We start from the raw sequence: 23,113 nt of genomic DNA, 5'->3' as shown, positions 1-23,113 counted from the left end.
GCTCACTCTTGTTGCAACTTGCGAGTTTGAGCTGGGGGAGGGAGGAAGGGGTACCCGATTTTTTCACTCAGGCATCATTTTTCACTCATCTCAGATGAGTACATGAGTGGATTTCCATAGCCCTGCTGATAGATCAATCTCAAATTGGCTTTTGGGCAGACTATGGGGTTGAGACTGCCTTGGTTGACCTGATGGATGATCAGGTATTACCAGAGGAAGTGTGACTCTGCTGATGCTTTTGGATCTCTCTGCAGCTTTTGATACCATCGACTGTGGTATCCTTGTACGTTGCCTGAAGGAGCTAGGATTGGGTGGAACTGTTTTTCAGATGGTGTCATTTGGAGACTGTTGCTCTGCAAAGTGAAACTTAATGTAGCGAGTTCCACAAGGCTCCATAGTATCGCCAGTGCTCTTTAACATCTACATGAAACCGCTGGGAGAGATCATCAAGAGATTGGGTGCAGAGTGTTATCAATATGCTGATGACACCCAAAACGATTTCTCCATATCAACTTCATCAGGAAATGCCATAACTTCCCTAAATGCCTGCTTGGAGGCAGTAATGGGCTGGATGAGGGATAACAAACTGAAGTTGAATCAAAATTAAATAGAGGTACAGATTGTGAGGGGTCAAAACCCAAGAGTTGGTTTAGATATGCCTGTTCTGGATGGGGGTACATTACCCTGAAAGAACAAGTACTTAGCTTGGAAGTGCTCCTGGATCCACTTTATCAACTTCGGCTAATACATCAGCTATGCCAATTTCTGGAGGTAAATAACATTAAGACAGTGGCACATATGCTGGTAAGCTCTAGGCTTGACTACTGTAATGCACTCTATGTGGGGGTGCCTTTGTACATAGTCCAGAAACTACAAATGGTACAGAATGCAGCAGCCAGACTGGTCTCTGGGACAACCCAAAGAGACCAGATAACACCGATTTTAAAAGAACTGCACTAGCCGTCAATATGTTTCCAAGAGAAATACGAAGTGCTGGCTATTAACTATAAAGCCCTTAACGGCATGGCCCCCTTTGTCATGAACCCTGCCATCTATTAAGATCATCTGGGGGGTTCTGGTCATGGTTGCCACTAGCTCATCTGGTAGCAGCTCGGAACCAGGCCTTCTATGTGGCTGCCCCAGGGCTTTACAATATGTTCCCTGTCAAAATAAGAGCTTTAATATCTCATATTGCTTTTTTAAAAGACCCTTAAGGCACACCTGTTCTCAGGCTTTTAATTAAAATTTAAAAATAATGATCTTTATTCAGGGGAGGGGGCTTACACAAACACACACACACACACGTCTCTCTCTCTTTGGCAGTATGTAAATGTGATAAGTGAAATGCAATCTGAAATTTTGGTTTGTGCAAACTACAGATAACGCACACACAACTGTTTGAACTTCCAGGCATAATTCCAGGCACAATTGTTTGAACTTCCAGGTTTATTGCTTCTTGTCTGCTTGTTTCCCATCTTCACAGGATTCCTCTTCAGAAAGTCGTAAGTTCCGGGGGTACAGACCCCCTACCCACGTATCTGAGAAATCCCCCTTATTTTACACAACTCCCCCACCAACCCTAATAACATATATTCAATCTTGAAAACATATTTTTCACCTTCCCCAAAAGTGTGCCTTCTCTCTCACAAAAAAATTTAAGTGAGGAATTGCTCCTCAAACTTTCCATATGTCTGCACCCCTCATAAGCCCAGACCTGTCTCCATGGTAAAATAGCCTCTTGAGCAGATGCAATGAACAGATCTGCAGCTTCACAATCATCTGTGAATTCAGATGTAACTTGAAACTACAGTTAGTCCAAATTGTGGTTTCAGATCCTGGTTCGTTAGCTTCAAAGAAAGCATGGTTTGTGAGCAGGCTTGGGTTCTGTATATTTCTAAGCCACAGTTTACCGAAACCATGGTTTCAACATTATGACTGAACCCAGCCTAGACAAGTGATGGCAGGAGTGAGTAAAGGCTTCATCCTGGGTCTTCCATTATATCTGAACACAGCCTAGAAAAGTGATGGCAGGATTGAGTAAAGGTTTGATTCTGGGTCTTCAAGGTCCAAAGTCCACTACTCTGTTTCCCTGCTCTTTACACAACAGCAGAAAGTTGTTTCCCCCACTTTACTTTTCCCACAGAAGCTGCTCTTGTACATTTTCTCCAGAAGCTGGAAAAGTAATAACCTATCCATAACTCCAACTTGCATTGGATTGACAGAGCTGTATCTGCTTTTTGGAACAAAAGGGTGGCATGTTTATGTAAGCAGATTCACTTATAGTTAATTACCTTTGTGTGGTACAAGAGCTAAAATTTGCAGCTTGGGCATTTGCCCTACTAACCATTCAATACAGGTCACTGCTGTAGAAACTAGGTCACCTTTTAGAGAAACCAAGAAAGGATGTTCTTTGACTCAGATTTATGAAGGGGGGGAAGCGATATTTATACATAATCCTATTTTACAATTTCACATATCTTTGAATTATAAAAAGGTACTTCTGGCATGGGTCACATTTTCTTTTCCAATGACACATAGCCACATCTCCTCAAACTCTAGACATGTGGAATTTAGTGCAAAATCTGCAATCTGATGCAGGTTTTGGAATCTCTGCTTTCCTTATAAGAACAAGCACAATTACAGTCTGCATGGATGCAGTGCCTCCACCAGCTCACAACTGCTTGGTGGCCCAGCTTTCCACACTACTATATATTGAACAAAGAGGGCAGCACCAAATGCCCTGATCTGGCATTTTTAACTGTGGACACTGAACCCAAACACAACATCCATGAGATTGTGCCTATAAGCCCTACAATTACAATATCTTTCTGAAGAGGAGACACACACTGCACTTGTGGAGGTTCATCTAGTTTAGGCACCAGATTTAAATTTTCAGGAGCCATGGAGAGCTGGTACCTGGAAATTTTCAAGCCCTAGCATATAGTGTCCCCACTTTCATAACATCTGGACTCATGCTGGCAGCCAATATAGATGCACACTTACCTATCAACTGCTCAGCAAGAGAAGTTTGTAACAGTATATCAGTACAACTTTATCATGGTAGGAGTTCAGCTAGTTTCTCAACTAGTACTTTCAGAAGTACTGCATACAACTTGTTAGCAATTTAAAGGTTGATTTCTTCCATTTCAGTTTTACAGGCCAGATTGTGGGGTGTGTATGTATAATTTGGTCGGGCCTAAGGCTTTCCCTCATGATTATGACTCACCAAAAGAAACCATATTTTTGCATGCATGAAGGTTATTTGTGTATACCTCCTACAACATTTTTCAGCCAAGGACTTAAACTGGCTGAAAGATGTCTGTATTCATATGTATTGGTTATCTACAAAAGTCTTCTGTTATTTTAGAGAAAGTCTCTCTAATGCTCAATATTTTATTCCTCTATTGTGTACAGCTTGGCTCACTTAGGAGTACTCTTTTCTCAACTGCACCTTAATTTCATAATTGTCCCCTTACTTCTACGTAGATATATTTTTGTATCACAAAAGGCATGTGGGCTACATGACCAATAATTCTGAAGTATACTTCTAGGTAGCACAATATTTCAAAGCAATATGCTAAATGTGCCTACAACCAATTAGTAAACACACCTGTTCTCAAAGTGTACAAGTTACAAAATGAGAAGCTTGATTTTAGCCTTGTTAGAAAGTCCCCAAAATCAATTTGGCTCAACCTTTTAATTGCAAGCAACAGCTTCAAACAGCACCTGGAATTATTGTGGCAGATAAGTACAGCCAATCACCTTAAAAAAAAAAAAAGTCCAGTATGAGGCAGAAATTTATTCCAAGTCATCCCCTGCCTCAGTAGACACTAAAAAAAATGGAAATGGTCACTATTTTAAGTCTAGAATGTGATTGTTCTTTTCAGTGCCTCTAGGCATTGCTTGAAACCACTGCAGCGTTGGGTGGGGGAACTAAAATAAAACCACCTCCTTTCTCTGCATTACATACCACCCATCACTACAATTTTAGGTTGCAATGGAACCAGGCAAGTGGTTAAGAACAACACTGTTAGATTTAAAGTCAATCCTACTTGTAGAATAAGGTATGTGAAGTGCAGCATATTATTCAAATTATGTACAAATTATGCAAAAGCAGAATCCAGCTATTCTGCATATTCAATTGTGATATTCCCCCACTCTACATTTTTTAGTAAAAATAACATACAATCTTAAACATGAAGCTGTTCTAGAGAAGATGCATATGAATAATGGGCCAGGAACTGGATACCCCAATGACACCCTATCCCCTAGAATTACTAGTCAAACCACTTTTTCAATTCTGTGAAATGTTTTCAAAACCCTTGGGAGCCATGCAAGATTTGAGGCACCAGTCTTACAGAACTGTGTAAAAGTTCAAAATTCCTATGTACCAGCATAATGCACCTGGGGGTCTTTTTCTGCTTGTGCCAGCACTGGATAGTGTACAGAAACACAGAATTTCCACAGCCCTGACTTCAGCAAGGTCAAACAGATACTGATTTTCTGGCAAACTCAGCTGGTTCTCAGCTGAGAAAGCATCAGGGCTTTTCTTTCCTTATTTTTTTAAAAGCTCAGAGGCCTTTATGATTAAAAGTATCAATGCCAAATCCAGCAATCAACAGAAACTGCTAACCTGGAAAGAGGACCTTGACCTCATAAAGCAGTTCTTCCAAAACACAAGATTGCAAAGGAGATCTGGTTAGAAAGGTTTCCTCAACTTGGAGCTGAAAATATGTTTCTTCTGCACCCTTGGTGCCAACACATTCAAACCTGGGGGGTATTCATCAGAGGGTCTTTCCTTTTAATGGAAGAAACAGTGTGGTTGAACTTCAGCAAGTTCCAGCCCCATGCAACAAACCTGTAGCAACTCTTTAGAAACACAACTGAAATGAAGGGCAGAATCTATTACACTGGCTATGACATGGTCTGCCCTTCTGTTGCCTTTCCCATGCTGTGCTGCTGCTTGCTCCCAAGCACATGAGATTCCACCACCACCAAGCTCTGGCACAGCAAGTGTGTGTGTGTGGGGGGGGCAGGTTGCATTATTTTATGCACTAGAGCAGGCATCCCCAAACTGCGGCCCTCCAGATGTTGCTGAACTACAACTCCCAGCATCCCTAGACACAATTTTTTGTGGCTCAAAGAATAAATTCTGCTAGCTGTATATTTCCACAAGTGGCATTTAAAAACCCACCATTCCTCTGGGTAAGTTGCATGTAGCAGAATATTGTTCACTGCAATTTATAAATAATACACACAGTTCAGACCGGGTGAGCTTTCTTTGGAAGCTTCCCTGCTGTCCAGGGACTTCTATTCTCTTTTCCCCCACCCCCATCCTTTTTGCAGCTCACTTTATAATCTGTATTAAATCTCTCTGGGAAATGGCTGTCTGCAGACTAACAGCAGCAGCCACTCTGATTAGCTCTATCATTAGCAGTCTCACTCCTTTGTTGTCTGCTTGGAACACTGACATCAGAAGGCCTAAGGAACAAGAACTGATGGACAGTTGATTACATATACCAAACACATTCTGCCTGACATCCATAGGCTAACAGGAATGATGGGGTATACTGGGCAGTAGTTAACTAATTTTTTTAAAAAAAAAATTCTGATGAGAGAAAAGGCACCTTGCTACTCTGAAAGACAGCCTTGCTCACCCCATGTTATCAATTTGAGGGGACCAACAAACTATTACGACAAAGTGTAGTGTAATGGCTCAAGTGTTGAACTTTGACAGATGAGGCCCAGATTCAAATTCCTGCTCAGCCATAATGTTCACTGGGTGACCTTAGGCCAATCACTATCTCTCACCCTAACTTACTTCATAGGGTTTTTGTAAGGACAGAGAATGGAGGAAGAGTTACTAAAACCACCCTGAGCTCCTTGGAGGAAAAATGGGGTTGAAAAGTAAAAAGCTTACTTTGCTTCTTCTAAATCAAAGCACACAGAAAGAATCAGACTCTGATGTGCTACACACACACACACACACACACACACACACCCTCAACCAACCTTGTTAGGCTCCACCAATCTTAAAATACTTTATTTTAAAAAGTGGACATTTACCTTCCTAAACATCTAATGCAGTTAACAGAACTTCATAACATGTGAAGGCAGACTTGGCATTAAACAAACAAAACACACACAAACACACCCCTACCTAAAAATCATAGCACAACCGACTCTGTCAGATAAAGTTTTTAAAAACATATAAGAAAGTATTAACTATTTTTAAATAGAGACTGCAGGCTCAAACACACGTAAGCTACCTTTGGCAGAAAATTCCAAAATGCGAGGAGCACAACAGAAACCCACTCCATGTCCTTCTCCTATTTCCCGACATGAATCAAGGAGACCAAGTGTGGACTCTCAAGCAGATCTTAATCAGCAAAGAGGTCTGCATGCTGCCTTCTCTGCTCCCCCCAAACCCACTCAGCATTTAAGCAGCCCTCTCCTTTCAACCATCTCACAGAAAGCATCTTGAAGTAGAATGAGCATTAATTCTATATCTGGAGAAGTGATTAGAACAAGATAACTAAGAAGCTCAGAAAAGGATAGAAAACAAACAGGAATTCAGAACTGGCACCAAAAGCACAAGAGTATCAAAAACAGAAGCCTTGGGAGAAGAGGCAAGGAGCAGCAAAAGGCATGACAACACACACTCAAGGAGGATTCTGAGACTTAACCTTGGATGTAGTACTGCACTTGGTGTTCACTGGAATTATGAGAGCGAGCATCCCTTTTATCCCCTTAAGCAGGGATTCCAGTTCTGGCAGGGGTGGGTGGAGAAGAGACAGTTTCCCCTTCTGTGTTCCTTTCAACAGGGATTCCTAGATGTTCATCTGGGAATCCCTGTTAGTGGAAACACTGTTCCCCTTGATACATTTTAATTCCCCCACCCCCATCCCTTTTGCAGCTCTGTATTAACTCTCTCTGGGAAATTACTCTTTCACATGTAACTGTTTTCCGCCCCGCCTCCCTTTGGATGCCCACCCACTCTGAGAACCATAGCAATGTACTTTTGTAAAGTACATTAAAAAGGTACAATCTTTAGTATCATGGCTCCCTGTAAGAGGAATTCCCAGATGTTGTGGACTACAATTTCCATAATCTCCAGGTAAAGGCCATTGCAACTGGGGATTATGGAGTTGTAGTCAACAACATCTGGGAATCCCTATTACAGGGAACACTGTTTGGTATTACCAGATTATCATTGAAGAGAAAAAACATTTTTAGCAATCATGATTGCAGAACAGTTCCCCAAAACATGAAGGCAAGGATAGCTAAGGAGACAAGTAAACAGAAGCCCATTGCAGTTTTTGCAATTCTAAATTTCTATCAACGTTTTACTGCTTCAACAATTATATTTTAGCATGAATTTCAGAAGCAGCATGGAGTTGAACATATTCAACAGGTCTACCTCCTGCAGATTAATATGTGAAATGTAGAGCAGTGGGAAAGAAGAGGGGGAAACCTTAACATTCAAGAGTATTCAGTTCCTTTTCACACTAAACTTTATTTACTAATTTTAATTTAAAATCACCTCTCTTGCAGCACACAGAAAGATGAAGGGATACATTAATATTTGCTTAATTTTTACTCACTTCCCCCCTTTTCCTTGCAGAAAAGGAAAACTGGGCACATTTCAGAACATTCCTCGAATCCTCTGAAATGTATAGGAATTCTGTGGCAAACAAACTGACAGACTTCAATTTGGAAAGAGTTGTCAAAGAACAGGAATGATGCAGTCCACCTAGTTCTGTAAAGGAGTATCACTCCTTTTAGTACACGAAACAGTCAGGGAATCCATGTAGTGGGGTGTGTATGTGTGTGGGGGGGGAACCTTCATCACTGAGCCCCTTAGAACTCTGGAATATAGTTATTGGGTGGTGAGGATATTCATCACATCTGTACCCACTCTTCCTCAAAGCCCATGTACAACTCTGAGAGGTAGGTCAGGCTGAGGAACAGTGGACTTGTCCAAGACTACCCAGTGAGCCTTATGGTTGAGCAAGGATTTGAACATAGGTCCTTTGGAATGCTGGGTTGGTCTAAGGAGCCAGCATGTTCACTACATTAAGTTGTTGGTTTATATAAGGGTAGTGTTCATTCATTCTCCCCCTTTACTGTGGGATAAGTCATTCTCAATATCAAAACTGTCCATAGAAGTGCTGGCTCCAAAAGGAGATCTAGAAGTACTGAAGGATCCCTCAGTTACCAATCAGTCAGAATACCAGACTACTATCACCAGAGAAGTATAACTCATAATTCACGAGAGAGCTTTGCTATTTCCAGCAAGTCTTTCAACAAGTTGCAAACATTGCTCCTTTGTAAATACCAAGCAAGCTGAAGGTGTTGAACAAAGCAGAAGAACATAATAATTCCCTGTCTAAAAGGCATCCAACCTGCACCCCACTGCCTGTGGCACAGCCTCAGTGTTGATTAGACAGAGGAAAGGGCTGGATTACAGGCCTAAGGCTCTCCTTGGTGCTTCATTATTAACTGTTCACATTTACTGCATTTTTGCAACAAAGTACTTTGCCATTTTTATTAGTTTCAATACAACAAAAATATTTTATAATACAAAATCAGAAAAAAGTGCTTTATACATCTTACTTCACTGCACTCACTTAACAACTGGTTATATCTAGACTGGATTACTGTAATGCACTCTTTGGGGGCTGTCTTTGAAGGCTGTTTAGAAACTTCAATTAATACAAAATGCTGCTCCAAGAAGTCTGACCAGTGTCAGGTTTGGGGAGTATATTACCCATTGCTATACTAACTACACTAGTTCGGAGGCCATTTCCAGGTGTTTGTTAAAGTTCTAAATGGCTTAGGAACAAGATACTTAGAGGACTACCTGATCCCATATGAATTTGCCTGTCCACTAAGATAATTTAAGACAGACCTTGTATGTGTACCACCATTTCCTAAGACACAGCTGGCAATAACACGCAAGATGGTCTTCTCTGTGGCACCCAGCTTATGGAACACTCTACCATGGGAAGTTTGATCATTCCCCTTTTTTGGTGTTCTGCCACTGTATGAAAACTCTGCTTTTTCAAAAAAGGTTTTTAATTTGCTGCTTAATTATAATTATTTATTTTATTGTTCTCTTGTAGGTCTTACCTACTAGATTTTCTATTTTATTGCTTTCCGATTTACTCGTTTTGTCGTTTGTTTCATATATGTGAGCCAAATTGAACACCTCCACATTGGAAGTGAAAAGGCAGCTTAAATACCCAAATTAAAAAACTGGTCACAATTCAAATTATTTTTATTCCAAAAGTAGTGTCATGCAAAGAATTTCTGATAAGTTTTTCTGCTCGACTGAACTATAGGAGGCTGTGCAGCAATTTCTACACTCTGCTGCTCACTTGTCAAAAGCTGCACCCCTTAAAACCATCACCACCACCACCACCACCACCACCCACACACAGGGTTGCTAGATTTGCTAGAGCCTGCATTTCAGCTGCCAGAAAAACTGTTTAAGTCTGTATTTGGCAGGAAAAAGTATTTCAAGCATCCAGGCATGGACACACAGATAGATGGGTATAGGTCAGTCAGCCTGTGCTTTAGTGGTATCAAAACCAAATTATCTGCACTACTGCATATAAGTACCGGGTGGGAAGTGGCCACTCACAGTGTGGCAGTCTTGCCTGCTTCTAGTGCGGGACAGGGGGGGACCAGAACTCCTTTACTCAAAGTGGAACCCCATACCACCCCAGTGGAGTCTGGGGTGGCATGCAGTAGGTGGTGTGCATGGGGAGTGCTGGAAGGGTAATCCTTACATGTGCTTTCCCCACTGAGGGGTGGGGGATGATTATTATATAGATACATTAAATAATGCTCCTTATAGTGACATAAGTTGTAGCTAATAGAGAAAGTGCTTGGAAGGGCTATTCCTCCCAGTGCCCCCATCCCGCAAACATCTCCTGCAGCTCCAGCTGTTGCTGCGATGGTATGGGGCTCTGCTTCCTCTAAAGGAGATCTCTCTGAACTAGAAGTGTGCAGTACTCCAGAGCAGCTGCCTCTGCACAATATTGATGCAATGCTACAAATTATTCAGCTCTGGTGACACTGAAGCCCAGGCCTAGTGGCCAGCTACATTTCCCCCCATTTTGCAATTACAACCATTGCCTGTGTGTCCATTTCCAGCTTCCAATCCTTCTGAACAGATCTTTGCTACTGAATTCTAAAGCTGTCAGCCTAAGAGATGTGATTATTTGACAATTGACTCTTCCTTGTTTTTAGAACATAAGAACAGCCCTGCTAGATCAGGCCCAAGGCCCATCTAGTCCAGCATCCTGTTTCACACAGTGGCCCACCAGATGACATTGGAAGCCTAGTCAGGAGCTGAAGGCATGCCCTCTCTCCTGATGTTAGTTCCCTGCAACTGGTATTCAGAGGCATCCTGCCTCTGAGGCTGGAGGTGGCCTGTAGCCCTTAGACCAGTAGCCGTTGATAGACCTCTCCTCCATGAAGTTATCCAAATCCCTCTTAAAGCCATCCAAACTAGTAGCCAACATCACACCTTGTGGCAGAGAATTCCACAAGTTGATTATGCACTGTGTGAAAAATTACTTCCGTTTGTTGTACCTAAATTTCTTGGCAATCAATTTCATGGGATGACCCCTGGTTCTAGTGTTATGTGTGCGAGAGAGACATTTCTCTCTATCCACTTCCCCTACACCATGCATGATTGTATATATCTCTATAATGTCTCCCCGCAGCCATTTCCCCCCCTAAACTAAAAAGCCCCATGTGTTGCAGCCTTGGCTCATAATGAAGGTGCTCTAGGCCCCTGATCATCGTGGTTGCCCTCTTCTGCACCTTTTCCAGTTCTACAATGTCCTTCTTTAGATGTGGTGACCAGAACTGTACACAGTACTCCAGGTGTGGCTGCACCATAGTTTTGTATAAGGGCATTGTAATATATTAGCAGTTTTATTTTCGATCCCCTTCCTAATGATCCCTAGCATGGAACTGGCCTTTTTCACAGCTGCCGCACATTGAGTCAACACTTTCAACAAGCTGTCCACCATGACCCCAAGACCCCTCTCCTGGTCAGTCACCAACAGCTGCGTATACTTGAAGTTGGGGGGTTTCGTCCCAATGTGAATCACTTTACACTTGCCAACAGTGAACAACATTTGCCATTTTGTCACCCACTCACTCAGTCTGGAGAGATGCTTTTGGAGCTCCTCGCAATCTGTTTTGGATTTCACTACCCAAAAGAGTTTGGTATCATCTGCAAATTTGGCCATATCACTGCTTACCCCAACTTCCAGATCATTTATGAATAAATTAAAAAGCACCGGTCCCAGTACAGATCCCTGGGGGACCCCACTTCTTACTTCCCTCCATTATGAAAAAACTCCATTTATCCCTATCCTCTGCTCCCTGTCCTTCAACCAGTTAGCAATCCACACATTTACTTGTCCCCTTATCCCATGCCTGCTAAGTTTCCTCAGGAGTCTTTGATGAGGAACTTTGTTGAAAGCTTTTTGGAAGTCCAGGTATACTATGTCAACTGGATCACCTTGATCCACACACCTGTTGACACTCTCAAAGAATTCCAAAAGGTTTGTGAGGCAAGATTTACTTCTGCAGAAGCCATGCTGGTTCTCTCCCAGCAGGGCCTGTTCTTCTGTGGGCTTTACAACTGAGTCCTTCTAAGACTCTTGGGTGAGTGCCATCTGGCCCTAGCTATTTGTTAGTTTTTAATTTTTCCAGACAGTTTAGATCATCTCTTGTCACTTCTATCTGACTCAGTTCTTTAGCCTCCATCCCCGAAAAGCCTGGTTCAGGAACAGGAATATGATCAGTATCCTCTGCCATGAAGATGGATGCAAAGAACTCATTTAGCTTCTCTGCAACCTCCATATCCTCCTTAATAATCCCTTTCACTCCCTCATTGTCTAATGGTCCAAATGCCTCCCTGGCAGGTTTCCTGCTTTTGATGTAAAGTTTTTGTAATTCCCCTTGATGCCTTTAGCTAAATGTTCCTCAAAATTTCTCTTCACCTCCCTTATTGTCATCTTGCATTTCTTTTGCCATAGTTTGTGTTCCTTTCTGTTCTTTTCATTTGGACAGGCCTTCCAATTTTGGAAGGAAGTCCTCTTCCCCTTTATGGCTTCCTTGACTTTACCTGTTAGCCATGCTTGCATCTTCCTAGACTTAGTGGTACCTTTCCTCCTTTTGGGTATAATCTAACTGGGCTTCTAGTATTGTGGATTTGAGTAAACTCCCTGCATTCTGGAGTGAAGTGACTCTCCTGATTTTCTCTTTCAGCTTTATTTTCATCATACTCATTTTGGAAAAGTTTCCTCTTCTGAAATTCAAAGTGTCTGTGCTAGACTTCCTTGCCGATTCTCTCCCTGCATGTATGCTGAATTTGATTGCACTATGGTCACTGTTCCCTAAAGGGTTGATGACACTGGCATTACGAACCAGGTCCTGGGTGCCACTCAGGATTAAGTCCACTCTCTGGTTGGTTCCATGACCAAATATTCTAGGGCACAGTCATTCAGCGTATCTAGAAATTTGACCTCTTTGTCATTACATGAATTTACCCATTCTATGTGTGGGTAATTGAAGTCACCCATTATTACCTACACATTCTATGTGTGGGTAATTGAAGTCACCTGTTTTGTTTTGATTGTTTTAAATGTTGTTTTAGAATATTGTTTTTAAAAATTTAAATTGTTGTATTTTAAATTTCTTGTTTTTGTTTTTAACTAATGTTTTAATGTTGTTTTTATCTTGTAAACTGCCCAGAAATGTAAGTTTTGGGCGGTATAAAAATAAGTTTAAAAAAAAAATAAAAAATTACTGCCCTGCCTCTCCTTGACGCCTCCCTGATTTCCTTCTGCAACTTCCAGCATTTTGATCCGGAGGACGATAGCACGTGCCCAGTAGCACATTTCCTTTCAGGTCTTGTATTGTCACCCACAGGGTTTCTGTGGGGGACTCCGGTCCTCCTAGGTTTTCTATCTTGTTAGATTCTATCCCTCCCTTTTGCCTGCACTACCAGCATACTGTACATTCTACTTCATAGAAGAACCATCTCTATAGACAGAAATTTTTCACCATTCTCTCTAAATGTTTTATGCTAATACAAGTCTTGAAAACATTAATCAATTAATAGGCATGACTAAGCAACTGAGATAGTAGTCGTCCTTATGGAAGTTCAGTGCCAACATTCTTGGCAGTTCAGACATGAGCCTGATGACTGACAAACTGCTTATACTTAAAGTAGCTTTTTTTTAGCTAACAGTATCAGATGATTGTGTACAGTATATGCTATAGTGTAGGTACTATAGTATATAGCAGATACAATAGATATCCATGGCCTAAGCCTTTAAAAGAGCCCTTAAGATGCATTTTAGCAGGCTTTTAGTAATCTTTGAATGTTTTAAATTGTTTTACCTCATTTTAATAGTTTTTTATTGTATTTATGGTTCTGAACCACCTAGAGCCTTCAGAGTCAGGCAGTATATATATTAAGTTGTTATTAACAACAACAAAACCTGAAATTATGCAACATTGTATTCCATCACCAAGTCTCTAAGATGAACAGAGAATGCTCTCTCAATTATATCCAAAGCAGCATGAAAAGGGGTACAGAGAGAAGAGATCTCAATGATGATTGCCCTTACAATTCCTCCTTCTTGGAAAACTGCCAAAGCCAGAGCTTGAACATCTTCCAGGAGCATCTTAAGTCTCTTTTTCAGGCTGACTTTTCACACTGAGAGTTAAGATACTATAGAAAATAAGGGTGTGCATACTTAACCTGGGGTTTTAAAGCTTGGTTCTACTATGCATTTTATTTTGCTTACACACACACACCCCTCCCTTATGCCTGTGAAGATATGTTTGAAAGTGTCTGGGCAATATCTGTTGAAGATTCCAAGGTGGAATTGAATGTGAAAAATATTTATATGCAAATTTACTTTGCATACTCTTTCCCCCACAACATTTTAAAAATTCCATATATTCACTGTTTCTAACTTATCTTTATAAATGGTCATTGACTGGACAATAAATTTAACTAATGTGATTTCCAGTGTTTGGAGCCAAGCTTCAGTATACTTTGCCACTCCCTGAGACCTGTAAAATAGAAACACATGCAAAATAGAAATATGCAGGATGCATAAGAGAAATTATGCAAATATGTTCAAGGTACATACATTTGCAGAATTCAAGTTCTCAGCATTGATTCAGGACTGCCTGGGTGCATAATTCTATTTTTTAAAGTATTTGAAGTTGCCCCAAAGCTGTGAAATGTACTTCCTGCTGAGATTAGAACTGCTCCATCCCTGTTGACCTTTAGGAAACCACTGAAGACATCTCTTCAGCCAAGCTTTTTAACTATTTAGTGGTTTTTAGATATTTTAATTTGAACTTTTATATGTCTTACATTGTTTTAACATTTTTTATTTTGTTTTAACACTGTAAACCTCCTAGAGATTTTGGTAGTGGGTGGTATACAAATATGCTAAATAAATAAAATATACATTTAATACACACAAACCTTGTTACAGTTTGCTCTGACCGTGTCAAAGATAAAAGTTTTGTAATTTAAGATTATAGTTTATTTTTCAATTAACAATTTTAAAAACAAGAAACACTCAGAGCAATACTAGAATATAGTGTAATGAAACAGCAAAGCTAAATGGTACAAAATATCTCAATGAGATAATCAACACCAACGTATCCTGGCTCTTTATCACTAGCCACGGACAAGGGTTGGGCATATTGTAGTATGAACTGATCCAAGCATCCCGTCCACATCCTTGAGTGTCAAAAGCTGGTATTCATCCAATAACCTAATTGGAGGAAGAACTGAAAACTAATTATTGACTTGAAGAGCAGAATCAAGTTGCACCCAATGCAAATTATTATCCACAAAGAACTCTGCAAGACTGTCACAGTGGGCCACAAAGGATTTTAAGCCTCTCAGTGAAGGAGAACCAGATTGTTAAGGCCTCAACTGCACAAAGCTTGTTTGGATGAGATTGTGCAGACACAATTGTGGCAAATATCTCTTCATGCTATCGCTGTCACTAAAGAAGTCTGCAGAGAGCCTCTATGCTGTGTATGTTCAGCCTTGCAAGAAGTTTTCCTCCTGATATGTTCCAGTCATTGTCCCCACTGCCTCATTGTCCGTAACTCTGTTAAACCATAGAAAGGCTGCATGTTGGCAGTTGTGAAAGGACTCCCACATGAACTGCCCAAGTCAGTTCCCTATTCCAAGTAACAACTAGTGCTCAACAAAATAGCCAACCATATCAGCTAAACAAAGCCTAAAGCTTGTCTGAAAACCAATTGGACTCATAAGTCTCTGGGGTTGATATTACCATCACTGCTCTTTGAACAGACACCTCAAAACAGGCTAGACTAGAAAATACCAAAACAGTTTAGCCTCTACAGGTCATCTTGGTTCTTTTGTCTGCTTGCAGATAAGCAGCACTTCCAGAATATATTTTGTGTTGTCTTTATTCTACCTGCAGTTTTATTCCCATTTTACAAACAACAGGACTGAGGCAGAGACACAAGGATTTGCCACATGGGTCTATGACAAAGCAGAGATTTGAACCCAGGTTCAGCACTTCTTTAAACCCTTCAAGCTCCCTTAAGACATATGGCGAGCAGGTTTGTCATGCACCAAGTTAATATAATATGAGGAGGGCTTGCTAACAACATTTCCCAAGAGGTGCTGCCATAATGAGGTCTCATCTCCCCCGAGAAGTGGCAAAATAATGGGTTACTCCCTGACCCACAGTTTATTTTGACATCAGATGTATTCTGATATTAGCCAATTTGGTTAAGAATGGTGAAATATAAAACCATTCAAGAAATTAATGAAGTTGAAAAGAATACTTTGCATTTCATCACATATGCAACTGCTACGGAGTGCAAGAATTGATTTAATTAAGTTTTAAGTTTCTGCAATCATGTGTTTGAGCACATGCACCCAGACATTTTACATACATGGATATATCAGTGAAGAGTTTCTTTCCTTTAACAAAGATGATTGGAAATGAACTGGGTTTGATGCAGCATGACTAATTTTCAACTGGCTCTGGACATGTGTCATCTCAAAAGTAGAGAGGATGCTTCAAGTCATGTTAAGGGGCAGGAATTCACAACACCCAAATATAATTAAAAGTCTAAATGAAGGCTGAACAAGTGACTAAAGGTAACAAGAATAAATGGCTTTAATCTAGATCTCTGGAAAACTATATCGGTAACGAAAAACCTGGGTAATGTTCTTAAAACCACATAATTGTTACATTTATCTCTCACCCTTCCTCCAAGGAGCCTGCATGAATACCATTAGCATGGGGACCAGGACTGGGGAAAGAGGGAACTCTGGTGTAAAGCTGTCTCTGGTTGGTATTTGAAAAGTTAGGTGTCCAAGGAGATTAAGCAACTACTACAAGTATGATACACCAGTAGCAAAGTCCAGTGTTGAGGATAGATTCCGCTGTGTCTTTCCTTCACAGAAAGGAACACTAGAATTACCACAAAGAGCTCCCCCCCCCCCGTGACTGGAGCTCATCAGAATGGGTGTGGACTCAGCATGCTTGAGACAGGACCGGATCACATAGCCCCAGTTCCGAGATTGTAGTATAGAGTGTGGCATATGTAAAAAGAGAGAGAAAGTCTAGGAAAGCAACATGTTAGCAACTAGAATTATTTTTACATTTTATATCCCGCTCTTCCTCCAAGGAGCCCAGAACGGTGTACTACATACTTGAGTTTCTCTTTCACAACAACCCTGTGAAATAGGTTAGGCTGAGAGAGAAGTGACTGGCCCAGAGTCACCCAGCTAGTTTCATGGCTGAATGGGGATTTGAACTCTGGTCTCCCCGGTCCTAGTCCAGCACTCTAATAACTATACCACACTGGCTCTGAACACAAACAAGAGAACATAGAGGTATATACTAACACTATAGTACCCCAAGACCAATTTCCACCCAAGAACTGGTAGACCTCCCAAACCAGAAAAACCATATATACATCTGCGGATGGGCCCGATGAGCTCCAGCCACAGGGGAAAAGAACCCTTCTCGGTAAGTCCAATGTTCCTTTCCCCACTGTGCTGGAGCTCATCAGAATGGGACATGCCCAAGTGGTCTGAGAAAGGGGGTGAGAAGGATGTATACTCTAGACTACCTGTTGTAAGACTCAACAGCCAAAGGTCACTTAGGGTGAGAGGAGGCGGCTATTTTGTAAAGCCGAATGAAGGGAGTAACAGGAGGCCATATAGTTGCTTTACAGATATCTATCTGAGGGGCATGTGCCAAAAAGGCCGCTGAGGTAGCTGTGCTGCAAGTGGAATGTGCCATAATTCCGGCAGGGATTGGTAAATTAAGGGTTTCATAAGTTAGGAGGATGCAAGGCTAGAGTAACCTTGGAGCCTATGAAGAGGATGCACCCCATGCGGGCCACCATGGTTCCCAGTATGGTGGCCAAGAGCATCAGGTCTGTCTTCCTTTAGTGTAGGAGAGGAGTGATGAGAGTTGTTATCTTGCCTTTCCATCCCTGCGGAAGGGAGACCAATGCTTGGATGGTGTTGAATAATGAAGGGACTGTGTCGGATGGACATGGCTCTTTTCCTGATTGATTATGAAGCTGTGGTCGTCTAGGCACTGGAGAATCCTGTATACATCTCTTTAGGCTTGATGGAAGGAGGCTGATCTGATGTGAGTATCCTGGAAGCAGAGGTGTGCAATTAATGTCACCATGACCTTTGTAAAGACCCGAGTGGCTGATGATAGGCCAAACAGGAGTGTTTATAGTGTTTCACTACCAAATTGGTAGTGTTTCTCATTGTATGAGAATGAGGAAAACTTCCTTTGGGCTGGGAGAATGGGGATATGGAGGTAAGCCTCCAAAAGATCTACTGATGCCATTGCCTCCTTGATGGTGTGAGGGGACTCCATACTGAACTTCCTAATTTATTTATTTGTCGAGCCTCTTGAGGTTGAGTACCACTCTCCGGGAGCCGTCTTTCTTGGACACAAGAAATAAGATAGAGTAGATGCCTAGACATGTTTCTGTTGATATTACTGGTTCAATGGCTTGAATTTGTAAGTGAGATGTTGAATGGCTTGAGTCACTCGGAGGTGTTTGTCTTGGTTTCTGAATGTAATGATCTCGTGGGGCATATATGAAGTCCAGAGAATAGCCCCTGGAGATTATGTCTAGCACTCATTGGTCTTGGGTGGTGGACATCCATGTGGTTGTGAACTCTAAGAGCCTGCCTCCCACAGGTGAGAGTCATTGTTTTTTGTTGTAGAGTGCACTGGAGGTGAAGGAGTGGGGTGCCTGTGGTCTGGAAGGGCCTCGTTTGTGCTGTCTCCATTGGGAGCACCTCAAACCCCTAAAGTTGCTATTACCCCTATACTCTCTGGGCTGGTTGTATGGTTGTCCCTGGAATTGCCTGTGGGGACAAAAGGAAGGGTTTGGAGTATAGGGAAAGAATGGCAGTTCAATCCCCAAATAGCAGAGCAAAACTAGTTTGGTGAGAAAGCAGCAAAGCAAGAGGTTTTGAGACAGTTCTTTATTATTGCAGAACTACGATTTATTTAAAGAAAAGGTTACAAATGAATGTGAAAGAGCCTGCAGCTTATTTCAGCTGTAGCTCATGGCTGAAGAGAGAGATGAAAAACAAACAATCTCTGGAGACAAAATGGAGACTAACACTGGAAGAACAAAGAGGAGAGGAGTCCAGCACTTTTATCTATGACCCTAACCCCGCCCGGCAGTGGTCACTATGAGACATTGCAGCTGAGAGCTGATGCTGCCAGGGTCCTAGCTCCAACATGGAGAGCACTGTACCCTCTAAGGCGTGCGCACGCTCACAAGTTTTCTGATGTCCGCTCAGTTAATTTTAGATCTTGCTCAGGTTGAATTAGGAAGGCCCCACTCGGAATGCATGTGCGCATACAATGCCTTGATAATGTTGCCCAGAACAAACCTCATTCTACACAGAGATGAAAAAAAAATTAGAGGGACCACTGGTGGAGAGTGAAAAGGCCTGTGGGAGTCCTTGGGCACTGATGATATGGCCTTCTTCTTTTCCCTGGTCTCCACGAAGATTGGGACTAGGGAGGGTCCAAATATGTTGGCTCCTGAAAGGAAAAAAGATATAAGTGCTAGTTTGGATTTAGCATCCACTTTCCAGTTCTTTAGCCAGAGAGATCTGTGAACCGCGACTCCATACCCTATTTCCCTAGAACAGGGCGGCTCAACTTTGGTCCTCCTGAAGATGTTGGCCTACAACTCCCACAATCCCTGGCTATTGGCCACTCTGGCTAGGGATTATGGGAGCTGTAATCTAACAGCTGGGGTGGGGCAAAGTTGTGCAGGCCTCCCCTAGAAGCACGTTGTAGACAAGAGCAGTTGCTTTTGCCATATTCTTGAGGCCTTGGTGGAGTTTGGTGTTTTTAGGCAGAATAAGTGATACCTTTTATTTCACCCAAAGGATTGATGCTCTCATGAAGATCAAATTCATAGCTGCCGCCTTGATGACCGTGGCAGATGCCTCATGAGCTTTTCTGAGTAGATTGCACTTTTTATCCTCAAGTATTTTGAGTTGTTCCTGCCTCTCAGGATTCAGAATAGAGTCAGATATGTGTTACGCCACAGGGGCATAAATGTAAAGGAACCACCAGTAGCAATGTAACATCTTGTGGAAGAGAGTAATGTTTCTTGGGGCAGAATCCCACTGGCTTAGAGGAGACAGGCCTTTCGCACTCTGCTAGCATGATCTTACAAAACATGGGAGGGAAGAGACCATCGCAGAAAGGGTGAAGGAGGAAGGGAAGACACTTTGGTCCAATTCTGTTGAGGGCTGCGATTCCTCATTAGGAGCAACATCATGAATAGTCCTCTTGGCCTTTGCAAGAAGGACTTCAAAATGTATGGATGAGAACAGACATAAGGAGATGGGTACTTGTTGTGTGACTTCTTCCTCAGACAACTCTCCTTCCTCCCTATCAGACACCCACAGGTTAAGAGGGTCAGAGGAAAAGTATTCAAAATCTGACCTTGGTGAGATCAGGTTCCCAGATGGATGTGGTAGAACTGGCAGTGGAGGAGGCAATACAGGAGCAGGGGGATAACATGGGGAGAGATGGAGGGGCAACTGGAGAAGTTGAGATTACCACAGGTACAGGTGGGGCAACACCAGTGCAGCAGGAGGCAACACAGCGACAGGCAGGGGCAACACTGGGGTTATTGCAGGAGGGATAGGGACTGTTGGTTGCATATGTAGGTGCTTAGGTAGAGGTGGTTGGTCCTCAGAGGATGATGTGTGGCACACCCTCCTTTTGTGTCTAGTGTACCTTCTCCTGAATGGTACAAAAAGACACTGTTTTGAAAGTGGAATGGCCTCCCCCTTGGGGCTGGCGTCAGAAGAGGTGGAAGACATTCACCCAGCAGTATGTCTGGGTCTGATAGGATGCCCTGTTGGGAGAGCAGGGGCGACTGGCTGTGGTACCACAGGAGCAGGGAGGGTGGGGTTGCATAACATCTTGCATTTCATCTCAATGAAATCCCTCAACCAGTCAGTAACGTCTGGAGTAAAGGGAATTGCTGGCCCCTGAGAAGGGACATTGGCACTTACATCAGCAGCCACTGTGGAGGCAGATTTCGGGGCACTGGAAGGGCACCCTCTGGTTTCTCCACCGCATCCTCACAAGATGGGGCCCCACCAGCCGAATCTGTGAGAAACGTGGTGCAAGTTGTCCCGGTTTGGATAGGGAGCTATTGACACAGGGGGAATGCGCGGGCCAGCCTGTTCCCCCTCCGCTACAATAATCAGAATGTTAGCCATTGGCATGGGGGGAAATGTGCAGGCCAGCTAGTTCCCCCTCCACCACAATAATCACTGGGCTAGCTGGGTCTGAGCCTCCAGACATGCCCAAAGGACAGTAGTTGGGATCCTGTGTTGTTTTATGGCTGGCAGGAACAGCAGGGAGGCGGTGCAGTTTTTTCTGCTGACAAACCACCTGAATCAAAATGCGCTCACTGAGCCAAACAGCTGAGGTTGGCTTCTTGCGCTTTTTCTTTTTTGGAGGCTTTGCCTGGCTCAGAACAATGTTTTGTTTTCTTCTCTGCATTTTTGGGGACTGCAGAGGAGGCTTCTGCCGCTGAAGAAGGGGTGGAAGGGGAGGCAGTGGGCAAGCAGACCTAGCCCATTTTAGGGAAATAGCAAGTTCCCGTGCCAGGCTTCTGCCCCTAGATTTTGGCTGCGTGCCCTCCAAGAGGGAGCCGATCAGCAAATTGCCAGCTTGAGATTGCTCCATGTGGAGCAAAGTGGAACAACTCAAAAGTGAAACTAAACACCAGTTAGCTGAATTAGAAATTAAAAAAGCAATTTGGGAATGTAACCTAACTATAAACAGTTCCCTTCCCACCTTGAACAATTTGGGAAGGGGGAAGGGAAGATAGAAGGAATATGCCAAGTCAAGCAATAGAAACTAGTCTGCAAACATCTCAAACGCTGAAAAGCTCTTTCCAAGACCTGTGAACCCAAGCAAGACAGGACCGGAACTGGGGCATGGCGCCTCCTAGTGACAGGAAACTAATATCATGTGATCCAGCCCTGTCTCGAGAATGCTCAATCCACAACCCATTCTGATGAGCTCCAGCACAGGGGGGAAATTCCTAGTACTGGTCCATACTCTGGAGTTTGCTCTATCTCCTCTCTGTAGTCCACAGCTTATGGAAAGGCAAAGTGGAGCCACTGCACATTAGGCGGTATTGGGAACTGCCACATAAAGGGGTTACTGGGAAAATAGAAAGAACAGTAAAGAGGGATATGACACAGGCTCCAGAATCACACTACACACACACATAATCATTCATTTACTCCAGATTAGGTTGTTCTCAATAGCAACTATTTTCTTATTAATAGGGATTAGAATCCTATTCCACCCATAAGCATACAATGCATGAGTAGACAATTTTTTTGTCAACACTGCAAGAACATGTGGTTGAAGAGTGCAAATAACGAATTAAAGAAATGAATAGCACTCTGAAAAATCTAACTGTAGAGACAATTAGAGTAGACAAGGAACTGGTTGATTGTGAGACCTAACTCAGCATCACCATCACTGCCATTTGATTACAGCTGTGGGTCCTCAGAGGTTTTATGCAGGGCAGAACCATAGAATTTTAGAGTTGAACGTAACCTTGAGGTCATCTAGCCCAGTCCCATTCAGTGCAGGAAACTGCTAAAGCATCCTTGACAGATTACCAGCCAGCCTCTGTCTGAAAACTTCTAGAGAAGGAGAGCCCACCACAGTATAAAGCACTCTTCCACTGTCAAACAGCTCTCACCATTTGAAAATTCCTCCTAATGTCTTAACTGAATCTGTTTCCTTGTAATTTCAATCCACTGATTCTAGTGCTGCCCTCAGGAGCAACAGAGAAAAGTCTGTTTCTTCTGTGCGACATCCCTTCAGCTATTTGAAGACCGCTATCATATCTCCCGCTTAGCCTTCTCTTCTTCAAGCTAAATGTTCCCAGATCCTTCCACCTATTCCTAATTTGGACTTGGTTTCCAAACCACGCACCATCTTTGTTGCCCTTTTCTGAATCCATTCCAGTCCATCAACATCCTTCTTAAAAGGTGGTGCCCAGAATAGGACACAGTATTTCAAATGAGATCTGACCAGCACAGAAAAGAGTGGAACTGTTTTACTTCTTGTGATCTGGGCACCACGACTCTCTTAATTTAGCACAAGATTGTATTCACATTTTGAGCAGCTGCACACTGCTGACTCATGTTCAATTTATGGTCCACTAAGACACCTCAATCCTTTTCACATGGATCACTGACAAGTCAGGTATCCCCCATTCGATGCTTGTGCATTTGATTTTTTCTTAACCAAATGCAGGACTTTACATTTGTCTCTGTTGAACTTCATCTTAATGGTTTTGGCCTAATATTCCAGCCTATCCCAATCACTTTGAATCTTGATTGTCTTCTAGGATGCTAACCCTCCCATCCAGTTTCCTGTTGTCCGCAAATTTGATAAGCATCCCAAACCCAAGTCACTTATGAAAGTACTGAACAGCACAGAGCCTA

The 23,113-nt window shown here is 42.5% G+C and overlaps 1 protein-coding gene across 11 annotated transcripts in view; it reads right to left on the bottom strand.

Annotated features, from left to right (window-relative positions):
- FBXL20 (F-box and leucine rich repeat protein 20) overlaps positions 1-23,113 on the bottom strand; it is a 113,331-nt gene that overhangs the window by 79,343 nt on the left and 10,875 nt on the right. Inside the window, exon 1 of one of the 11 annotated variants that reach the window (XM_053260887.1) lies at positions 6,270-6,455. The exons of 8 other annotated variants lie outside the window; for them this stretch is intronic. In XM_053260887.1, coding sequence (XP_053116862.1) covers positions 6,270-6,320 — 51 coding nt within the window. In that variant the 5' untranslated portion in view covers positions 6,321-6,455. Of the gene's footprint in view, positions 1-6,269; positions 6,456-23,113 lie in introns of those variants that run through there. 2 more of the 11 variants (XM_053260881.1, XM_053260890.1) reach the window with 2 other exon arrangements.

This window comes from Hemicordylus capensis, chromosome 6 (genome assembly GCF_027244095.1).
Source record: "Hemicordylus capensis ecotype Gifberg chromosome 6, rHemCap1.1.pri, whole genome shotgun sequence".
Taxonomy (NCBI): domain Eukaryota; kingdom Metazoa; phylum Chordata; class Lepidosauria; order Squamata; family Cordylidae; genus Hemicordylus; species Hemicordylus capensis.
The sequence above is the reverse complement of the archived record's forward strand: the minus strand, read 5'-3'. Positions and strand labels throughout refer to the sequence as shown.